Source organism: Osmerus eperlanus, chromosome 8 (genome assembly GCF_963692335.1).
Source record: "Osmerus eperlanus chromosome 8, fOsmEpe2.1, whole genome shotgun sequence".
NCBI lineage: Eukaryota > Metazoa > Chordata > Actinopteri > Osmeriformes > Osmeridae > Osmerus > Osmerus eperlanus.
In genome coordinates this window covers 9,605,098-9,616,050 of record NC_085025.1, presented here as the reverse complement: position 1 = coordinate 9,616,050, position 10,953 = coordinate 9,605,098, and the positions used below count along the sequence as shown (strand labels likewise).

The 10,953-nt window shown below is 46.0% G+C and overlaps 1 protein-coding gene across 1 annotated transcript; it reads right to left on the bottom strand.

Moving 5' to 3' along the window:
• Positions 1 to 204: 204 nt before the first annotated feature.
• LOC134025038 (terminal nucleotidyltransferase 5A-like) lies at positions 205 to 3,961 on the bottom strand. The gene is made up of 2 exons (XM_062467828.1): positions 2,447 to 3,961; positions 205 to 1,708 (listed from the first exon to the last, which is right to left on the bottom strand). The coding sequence occupies exons 1-2, from the start codon at positions 2,870 to 2,872 to the stop codon at positions 896 to 898; spliced, it is 1,239 nt and encodes a 412-aa protein (XP_062323812.1). The 5' UTR covers positions 2,873 to 3,961; the 3' UTR covers positions 205 to 895.
• Positions 3,962 to 10,953: the final 6,992 nt, after the last annotated feature.

Sequence of the window (10,953 nt, the reverse complement as noted above, 5' to 3'; positions counted from 1 at the left end):
TAAAAAACAACTATTCACAAGCACATTGTTAAAGAGACAAAACCTGGGTATCTAACTGAACAGATCTTTGTAAACAATGTTCAGATCAGGTTTTGTGATGTAAGTGGGAGCTGGTCTCGCTTCTCATTTTCCCTGGCAAACACTGAAAGATCAGCTCTTAGCGTGTTCTTAAAACTTTCTGTTTTGTGTGTGTGTGTGTGTCAGGTTTGTGTGTGTGTGTGTGTTGTAAGGCTATATCCTTACAAGTGGTGAGTCAATTACAATAATTTAGAGTCCCAGCCAATTCTTCCATTGGCTTTGTTCAATAATTAACTGCATTATTATTGTAGTATTCAGCTTCCAGACACATTTCCCTCACATCACCCTGGCAGTGCTAGATTGTCCACCCAGGTGTAGAATGTATTCTCCATGTCTGGATCGGAGACTGGCCTGATAGCCCAAAAGCTAACATTGGCATCCTCTTAAGTCAGACTACCCTCAAGATCCAGTCCCTCCTCCTCCTCCTCCTCTGGGCCTTTGAGAGAAAAGCCTCCTCTTTAGTCCCAGTCTGGAACCAAGAGGTTCATCTCTTCAGCTTCCTTCATTCCTCTCTTCTCCACTCATCTGGCCTGTTCTCTCTCTCTCTCACTTTTCTTCTCAATACCAAATCAGTCCTTCTCGTTTTTTTACTCCTCTCATCTCCCCTTCTTTGACTTTCTTTTCGGTCCCTACCCCGTGCACTAAACAACAACCAAAGCAAAGCTCCCAATCTCTCGCTCCGAAAATCAAGCAGAGAAACCGTCTCCTCCTTCCCTATCATGTCAGGGAAACTCACGGCTCGGAAGTTGGGGTTCAAACTCTGTGCCTGAGAGTGTGTGTGTGTGTGTGTGTGTCCACGCATCGTCAGCACCCCCCGTCAGTTGCATGGCAGCCAGGTGCCGTACATGGGGTGGAGGTACTGGGGCGCGGCGTAGTGCTGGGGGGGGGGGCAGGTGTAGACGGGCTGCACCTGGGCCACGTAGTAATTGCTGAAGTTCCCGTCGGCGACGTAGGGGGCGGGCTGGTAGAAGCACGTGACGTTGGCGGCGTTGAGGATGACGTTCTGCTCGGCGAGGACGCGCAGCGCCAGCGAGGAGATGAGGCTGAGCGTCTGGCGCCGCTCGTGGCCCATCAGGCACACGGTGCTCTCCTGGACCACGTCGTGCAGCGTGGCCAGGTAGTCGTACTTCCTGTCCTCCAGGCCCACAAAGTGGTTCTGGAGGTAGGACTCGAGCTTTCTCCTCTGCTCGCCCACCTCGGAGAAGTCGATGAAGAACCGGGAGCACATGTAGCGCTGGAGCAGCCTCATCTCGGGCTCGGAGGCCGCGCGGAACCCCCGCACCAGCAGATGGCAGTATTTGAGCAGGCCGCCTCCACGGATCTCCTCTGGGCTGCGCGTGCAGATGAGACGTTTGCGCAGGTGGTCCAGGGCTACAGGGAAGTCTCCGTACACACTCTCGCCCAGAATGGTCGGGTGGAAGGTGGCGGCCATCGGGTGCTCGGAGCACTCGTAGAACAAGAGGAGAGAGTCAAGGCGGATCTGGAAGGAGTCCACGCTGAATTCAAACTGGCGCCGGAGAGAGTCCACGAACTTGAGCTCCACGTTCTTACCGCGGTTGTTGGAGAGCGAGATAAGGCTCCAGCGGTCTGAGTCATTGCACACCTTCACCATCTTCTGCACATAGGCCTCCTGGCGACACAAAAACAGGTATTGGTTACTGATCTACCCATATATGTACAGAATGTGTACACATACAACAGGGTAACAGAGAGTGTGTCTGTGTGTGATAGTCTGTGTGCTTGCATGAGTGTGTTTCATGTGCCTTCATATACACTGAAAGGCACAACATACAATATAATTGAAAGAATAACAAAACCGTTTGCTGTGTCAAATTATTTTGAACATTTTAAACTGTTGTGCCATATGTTATCAGAACATGGATTTTGTATTTCCCACTGTACTCTGCCGTCGTTTGCTTGACTGGACAGCTCGGGCGCTGGGTCATGCATAAGTACGGTATCTAGGTAACTGAGAACCCACTGATTATCGCGGATCCGCTTCCAATTGGATTAGACGGAATCCTCTTTGTAGTGGAAACCACCATTTTTACTATCTGAAGCCTTATCCCTATGCAGTTTAGGCGTCTGGGTCAGATTTATTTATATGAAAGGTTAATGCATGCTGTAGTTGTAAAACGTTCACACAAAGAAAATCCATAGACTTACTAAAGTATTGCAGTGTGCTAACTAGAACATGCACATGGCAAACTTTTGTGAAACTGTGTCCTACAGTACTTCAGCACACATTCACATACAAAATCAAACAAATACATAGTTTGCAACTCCAACTGCGGTATTTTGCGATTGTATCCTAATTGTGCCCAACCATGGGTGTGTGGATTGTGAGTGTATGTTATAGTAGGCCTACCTTTAAGGTCACAGGTGTGATTTTCTCTTTATTTACTCCTTCTGGCAAGAAATCCAATAACGCATCCAAAACTATATCTTTCACTGTCTGAAACTCCAGTTCCCCTTTTAGATCAGCACAGAATATCAGGTCTAGATCTTTCCATCCCAAACCGCTGTCCTCGTGAAGAACATGGCTGGCCGCAGAACCGTTCAAACGGACCTCCCGGACGTGTATCCGTTTCTCCTCCATGCGACACCTGACCACTTTGACAATGTCCCGTGGTTTCATCTCCAGGGTGGGAAAGTTCCAGCGGCCATGAATGGGAATGGACTCGGTCAGGATAGCGTCTAGTCGCTGCACTTGCTCCCAGTTGAGCACGCTGAGGTTGCTGCTCTCCCCATCTTGGCAGCTGTCCACCGGACTTGAATCGACTGTATCGCCCATCTTAAGAGGTAGATAACAAAATGTAAACGTCCAAACTTAAGACTAACTCTGTCTTCTGCGTGGCTGTGAAATAATGCAGACGTATTGCCGGTGGAGTAGCTTTTCCGAGCAGGCTTCCCACATCAGCTGGCTGATTCTACCTGTATAATCATAGGCTATTAATCATAACAATAAAATCCCAAAAAGGGTCATCCTCTTACGCACAAGTATTCTAGTAGTGCCTGAGTGGCCAACTGTTATGCTCCAGCGTTGCGCTTCATAATGTTAGGAATTGGGTCTCTCCTTTACAAGAACCTTTCCAGTACATGGACTAAATATTTGAATGGGTAACAGGATGTCCTCATGAAGTGAAGATCATGCAATGCTCTGCATCTGTAGACTTCCGTGCGTTCTCTGTTCCAGTTGTGTCGCCATAACCCAGAAGCGCATATCAGTTTGTGGGTTCAAATGGGTTTTACACGTCCTCAGCGGGTAATTCCTTTCGCACAGTCTCTTCACAATCGCTTCGGTAAGAACAAACCGCAAGAATCTTACACGTTCTTGATTTAGTTAACATTTGCACCCAAGTGGGTTGGAGTCTCTTCGCCGAAGTTCCTATTTTACGCACTGTACTTAGGTCAGCAAAGCAAATAATTAATTAACTTCCGCTGTACCATTTGGCGGTCACATTGTGGACGTTTTTCGCTTAATGATCGTGCGTCACGACGATGAGGTCCCGCGCTGTAGATGCTCAAGGGTTTCTGATGAATATGTTTCCCATGTAACGAACGGCGGAGCGGGGCGGGGCGGAAAGGTTTGACAGACAGGTGCTCTGACTAATCGTTTTTAGCCCGTGTGCAGGGAAACGTTCTGAAGTTACCCCTGCAGTTTACGCAGATGAAATAAATCCATCTCCACTTCCATGTTGCTTTTGGTGTCAATCCAAAATGATCTCCCATGAGATTGGCCGAAGTGGACCCTCAATAGTTACAATAAGGTCCATGCCATAACGTAAATGTAATAAATAAAAGCAATACTCATGAATGATTCCCCTAAAGTTGATTAGTAGTCCCATCAAAAGTACCCATGTCCACCTGGCATTTTCTCAGCCCCCATACTGTAGATGGCTGCTGTAAAGTGGAACATGGAATATCGCCCTCTAGTGGAAATTAGTGTGTTGTCTACAACATCTCTGATGGAGAGAGAGAGAGAGAGAGGGAGAGAGAGAGGGAGAGAGAGAGGGAGAGAGAGAGAGAGAGAGAGTTTGTGTGTGTGTGTGTGAGTGTATGTGTCATTTTGGAGTAGTATGTATGTGGGCTATAGGCCATAGTGTCAGACTGGGCTACTTGTCACTGAGAATCTGTCAGAAAGAGCTTCACAGGTGTATCTGCGTCACCGTAGACGAGCCCATAAACCATCTTACTGCAGATTACCCCTGTATGTACAGTGACACACACACCTACACACACACGCACACACAGACACACAGTGTCCCTTTCATGTAGTCTCACCTGCTCGTCTCTCTCTCTCTTTCTCTCTCTCTCTCTCTCTCTCTCTTCTCTCTCTCTTCTCTCTCTCTCTCTCTCTCTCTCTCCTCTCTCTCTCTCTCTCTCTCTCTCTCTCTCTCTCTCTCTCTCTCTCTCTCTCTCTCTCTCTCTCTCCTCTCTCTCTCTCTCTCTCTCTCTCTCTCCTCTCTCCTCTCTTTCTCTCTCACAACCACACACTCACACTGCACCAATATTGTCCCCATAAATCCTAGGTTGTTTCCATAGAACTCATCAACCTGTTTTTCAGCATATCCAAAGAGATAGACCTTTATCTTGTGAATGCATTGACCGTCTGACTACAATTAATTTGGACGTGTTGCATCTCATGTTGCAGCGGTGTCTGTCAGTGGAACAAATCGAGCATGAGACACCCTCTGACAAAACCTATTTGACTACAGAATTAGGGGTCAGATGGCTGAGCAGTTAGGCAATTGGGCTACTAATCAGAAGGCTGCCGGTTCAATTCCGACTGGGACATATGAAGGTTGAGTCCTAGGGCAAGGCACTTCACTCTCCTTGCCTCGGGGGGGGGGGGGGGGGGGTGGGGGAATGTCCCTATACTTGCTGTAAGTCGCTCTGGAAAAGAGTGTCTGCTAAATGTAGTGGTCTGCTAAATGTTTTTTGGACTACGTACAAGACAAAATGCTGAAACCTTATATGAAAATTAAACAAGCTATAGTATAGCGCAGTTAAATGAGCCAGTTGTCTCAGTGTCTGGGGCCCACCAATAATATAGCTGCTAACCTTAACCATGACCTTTAACCTTAGAAGTGGATGACACCGGATTGGGCCACAGACTAGCCCCTTGTGACATCAAAGGGCCGACATGGGATTGACATAGATTCCGATTCTTGTACATACAGAACATTGGTATGTGTGTGTGTGTGCAAGCTGTTTCCTTGTGTGTATGTGCGCATGTTCATGCTGTATGCACATGCAGGTGGGAGTGTGTGAGCTGTGAACGTACAGACAGGCTTTTGTGTGTGTGTACACGTCATAGTAAATGAGATGAAGAGACTCTGGGCTATTATAAAGCCAGAGCCAGAGTTGGCTACAAGAGCTTGTGCTCTCTGCCCTATGGCAACTTCACCCACCCACCCGCCCCTCTCTCCCTTCTCCTCCTCCACTCATCCTCTCCTCCTCCTTTTCCCTCATCCTCTTTTCTGTCTCATCTTTTTCACAGATTCCTCCTCTTCCGGAAGTCAATTATCAGATTAATGTGAGCCAAACCTGCATCCCACCCAGCCTCCCCTCTTCCCTCCTTCGCTTGCTCCTGCCTAACCCCTCAACTCCTCTCTCTCCTCCCTCCTTTCCCATTCCTCCTCCCCCTCCATGGTATTGTAAAAGTCCCCTCCCCCCTCCCTACTCATCTCCTGCTGTACATGCTATAGTCTGCACATGCTTAGATGGAACGTATCAACCTATAACCAGCCTGCCCTTTGGCACATATAGGTATAGACATAGATAAACATTATTCGTAAGTGACCCAGGTTTAACATGAGTTCAGACCAGAAGCAACACAAATGCTAATGCTAATGCAAAAATGTATGTTACATTTTCAAACCGACCACTGAGTTCATGTGCAACACATTACTTTATCCAAGTTTGTGATGTGGCCAAGAATCTAAATCTAAACTAATTATATTCTGTTAAACTTCTATAGACATGAACAGTAAGTGCAGACAGGAGTGTAGGTATACTGTAGACAGTACCTTCTGTAAAGTGTACATCTACAGCTCGCTGCCTCTCAACATGGCAGCTCTATATATCAGCTGTGGGACTGACCTTAATGACTGAATAGCTCTGGTGACCCAGGCTGACATGCTGGAGAGTGCTCAGTAAGCCTCCACTAAATGGCTCCATGGCCTTTAATCAGATTCGCTGACTCGACCTGCCCTGTAAGCCAGGCTCCCATCCCATCCAGGGGACTGGTGTGTGTGTATGTGCGTTTGTGTGTTTGCATGAGTGTTTGCGGGAGTGTGTGTTAGTGTGTGTGTGTTTAAGTGTTAGTTCCACTGTGTTTTGATCAATGAACAGTAGTTATGTGTCACAATGTCCTCTCAATGTCTTTTCTGTATGTATCTAGCTATATCTTTCTTGTCTGTCTCTCAATTGCTCTCTCTCTCTCTCTCTCTCTCTCTCTCTCTCTCTCTCTCTCTCTCTCTCTCTCTCTCTCTCTCTCTCTCTCTCTCTCTCTCTCTCACACCACAAACATACATGCTCACACACACACACACATACATATATTCATTAGGCAGTTATCAGATAATATCCAGTTATGCTGCATAGAAGACATATTGGCCACAGGACTCACTATTACATGGAAGAAAATAATCCAAAGGCCCTTCATATAGACACCACTAGATGGCGAACATTTCGAAGTTATATGGCAATTGCAGTGCTGCACAGATCCAAATTATGTATAATTTAATTAAGTGTTGCATGCTGTCTTTACATGGTGTGTGAGTGTTTGTGTGTGTGTGTGTGTGTGTAGAGAGAGAGAGAGTGCGGGGGTCAGTGCATGAAAGAAAGAAAGAAGGCAGAATGAAACAAAGATCTTAATTCACCTCCAATAAGGATTTGTTTCTTTTAAGAGAACTGTGCCAAAGGTTTGTTGTGGAACAAAGTGCAATAAAACAACACTTTTTCCCACAGAACAAAAAACTGCAGAGAGCTTCCAGAAGGTCCCTTTACTGGTAACAACTTCCAGTCTTTTTACAATTCTCCAAGTAGATAAGGCAGATAGAAGGCAATGTCCATCTGTGAAAGCTTGGCCGGCAGCCATAAATGAATTTAAGAAAATGTTTTCTCTTCTGCCACTTCTGTGCGTCTTCTTTCTATCTCTCCTCCTCTGTTTCCCTCTGTTTACATTCTTGCCTGCATCCATCATTGTGGTTTTTGGGTCAGAGAAATGCTGACAATGACCAAACGCTACTTATAGTTCTAACCCTAACCCATTGTGGTCACTCTATGGTCAGAAAGTCTGAGCAAGTCGCGATTAGAGACAGGCTTAATGGTCGATGTGACCATGACCACACTTGGTGAGTTTGATCATAATTTCAGTTCAAATAGCTGGGAGCCTAGCAATATTCCAACACTAAACGATTGGATAAAGTGAATGGCCACCAACTAAGCAAAAAATAAATAAAAAATGTCCATCATGGTCATGGTACTGGAGTTCCCAGAGCACAAAACCATTGAGTGATTAATAACTGAAGTGTGGTGGAAGGATAGTTGTAACGCTGTCGAAACATGGTTAAACTGTTGTGCTGTTCTGGTGTTCTGTTCCTTCCTGCAGCCGAATGTGAGGGCAGGAAGTTGACCTGACCCCAGTGATGCCCTCCCCTCCCTCCTGCTTCACTCCCCTTATCAGAACATGTACGACTTCAGCCTCCAGACATGGTCAATAAGCAGACCAGATCAGCCCTAGTCACGTGATAAACTCACTGGAGGTGAAGTCGGATGTGCATGTGATGTTTTGTTTTGTATTGTGTCTTATGCTTTCTATTGTATTCTCGTCTTGTATTGACGTGGCATTGTGACCCTGTTGTTTCCATAGTAGTTGCTATTGCTATTGAACATCAGAGTGTTCAAGTCATGAGTGTTCAAGTCATCAGAGTGTTTTCTGTTGACTTGAGCTGAGTATAACTCTGTGTTCCTTCCCAAGATTGATTGACGATCAATGATGACCACAAGGATGCAAAGGTTCAAATGTGTGCCTTTGTCACAAATGCCAATGTTCCATGTGTGTGTTTGTGTGTGTGCATCAGTGCACGTTATGTTTACGTCACTGAAGGTAGGCAAATGTGGAATATCAATCTCTGAATTGACAGAAATGAAAACGGTATTAATGTTGTGTAAGTACACAATGGTGTTGGGTTGTGTCTTGACAACAATGTGTGTCAGTATGTGTGTGTCTGTCTGTGTGTGTGTGTGCGTGGGTGTGTGTGTGTGTGTGTGTATGACACTGTCTCAGTTGTTTGAAACAGACATAAACACACACAAATACACACTAGCTGCTGAAACATCGGTCTGTATACAGACACACACTCCCTGTTATTGATTTGTGAATCAACCCAACCTGCCCCCATCAGGTGAATTTGTGACACTACATCCTCATTAGACTGCCAGAGGTACTGACTAGCTGAGGTATTGACTAGCTGAGGTTCTGACTCTAGATGAGGTATTGACTAGCTGAGGTACTGACTCTAGGTGAGGTATTGACTAGCTGAGGTACTGACTAGCTGAGGTACTGACTATAGCTGAGGTACTGATTCTAGCTGAGGTATTGACTAGGTGAGGTATTGACTCTTGATGAGGTATTGACTAGCTGTGGTGCTGACTCTAGCTGAGTTACTCTCTAGCTGAGGTACTGACTAGCTGAGGTGCTGACTCTAGATGAGGTATTGACTAGCTGAGGTACTGACTAGCTGAGGTACTGACTCTAGATGAGGTATTGACAGGTTGAGGTACTGACTAGCTGAGGTGGTGACTCTAGATGAGGTATTGACTAGCTGAGGTACTGACTCTAGATGAGGTATTGACTAGCTGAGGTACTGACTAGCTGAGGTACTGACTAGCTGAGGTACTGACTCTAGATGAGGTATTGACTAGTTGAGGTACTGACTAGCTGAGGTGGTGACTCTAGATGAGGTATTGACTAGCTGAGGTACTGACTCTAGCTGAGGTACTGACTCTAGCTGAGGTACTGACTCTAGCTGAGTTACTCTCTAGCTGAGGTATTGACTGCAAGGCCGTAGCCATGGAGTCAACATTGGGGGGGACAAATGCATTTTTTAATGATAATTTCGGAAAACGTGCGTGGTTGCCTGTCGTAGCGTAGCACATTTATAAATATACTGAGGGGGACATTTTGACCAGATTTGAATATTGGGGGAATATTGTCCCCCCCAATATGTATTATGATTACGGCCTTGACTGACTGGCTGAGATAATGACTCTGGCTGAGGTACCATCCATGTCTGACAGTGACTCAGACCAGCTGTAAGAGATGATGTGGCAGTGTTTGTGTTTGGTACATCTCCAAACCACTAACTCACTATGGAGGGTTTTGGGAGATATCTTGGCTGAGGAAACTATGGGAGAGGAACAAGCAGTGGATCAGAACGTGCTCATTTAACTTGACCTCAGGCTTCAGCCCTAAGTGGGCCTGCGTGAGAAAGATAGAGGGAGAAATAAGAGAGAGAGAGAAAAGTTGGGACAGCGGAAACATAATTGGTCCCACAGGGCCATCTGGTGACAATTTTAGGAATTACATATAGAATCACTGGGAACGTTTCAGAAATATCCAATGGGGACGACAACAATTATGCCTGTGCACAGGAAGAACAATATGTATTTTTTCTAAATGTACTCCAACTCAACACGTAATCCTAAACTTAACCAACTAACCCAGGAAATGTACCGCCAACAAAACCTAACCCTGGAGTGATGTTTAAGAGTGGTTGAACAGGTTTGGATGGTGTTCAGGTCGGTTAGTCTCGGAGATGTGAGGGCCTGGGAGGGAAGTCAAAATACTTTTGGGCTCTTTACACTGGAGATGCTCTCCATCATGTGGGTCATGTAATGGGCAGTCATTGTACAATCCAAGCTGGTGTTCGGCTGGGATGGGATGCATCCTTCTGTTTTGCCGGCAATAGCTTGTACTAGTAGACTGTCCCTCAATAAGTGATGGAAGTGGGCTTGACATGCCTCTCCTTCATTGGGTTATCCCTGTTCATTTACATTTAGTCATTTAGCAGACGCTCTTATCCAGAGCGACTTACAGTAAGTACAGGGACATTCCCCCGAGGCAAGTAGGGTGAAGTGCCTTGCCCAAGGACACAAAGTCATTTGGCACGGCCGGGAATCGAACTAACAACCTTCTGATTAATAGCCCGACTGCCTAACCGCTCAGCCATTTGACCCCCATCTTCACTAGCTTAAATTGAAAGACACACAGGTTCATTGCCTTTGCTTTTTCTTCTTCCCCTTTCCTCCCCCTTTCCTCGATGAATCCCCTCGGCTCATCATCTCTGTATTCGCCTCTGTGTTCTTGCCATCAATCCCCCCCTTCCTTTGGAGAAAAGCGTCTGCTAAATAAATATGTTACATTGTCATAGGAATGACTCTCTGAAGAATTGAGCCCGGACAAAGTTTTAAGCTAGCATGCTGTTCGACTCTATGGCTGGTCTGCCATGTTAAAGGAACACTTGGTAGGATTTTTTTCTGTAAAATATATAGTTTGGTCCCCCTAAAACAGGTTGTGTAAATTAATGAGGTCCACCTTCGGTGAGGCATGCCTGTAAATTAATAGTTGACCTTTCACCCCCGGACTACTGGGAGGATTCTAATTTAGTCCTTGTATAACCTCTGACCCCAGAGTTCAGGCCAACTACAGTGGCTCCCAGGGTAGTCATCGCAAACCCATTTGTCTAGGCTGAGATTTTGCTTGCACATTCACAAACATCCACGTAACAATCTGTTAGCCTGGTTTGATGGTGGTTTAAAATTATTTTTACATTTCCTTTTATTTTTTAGCTTTCAGGTGGAGAT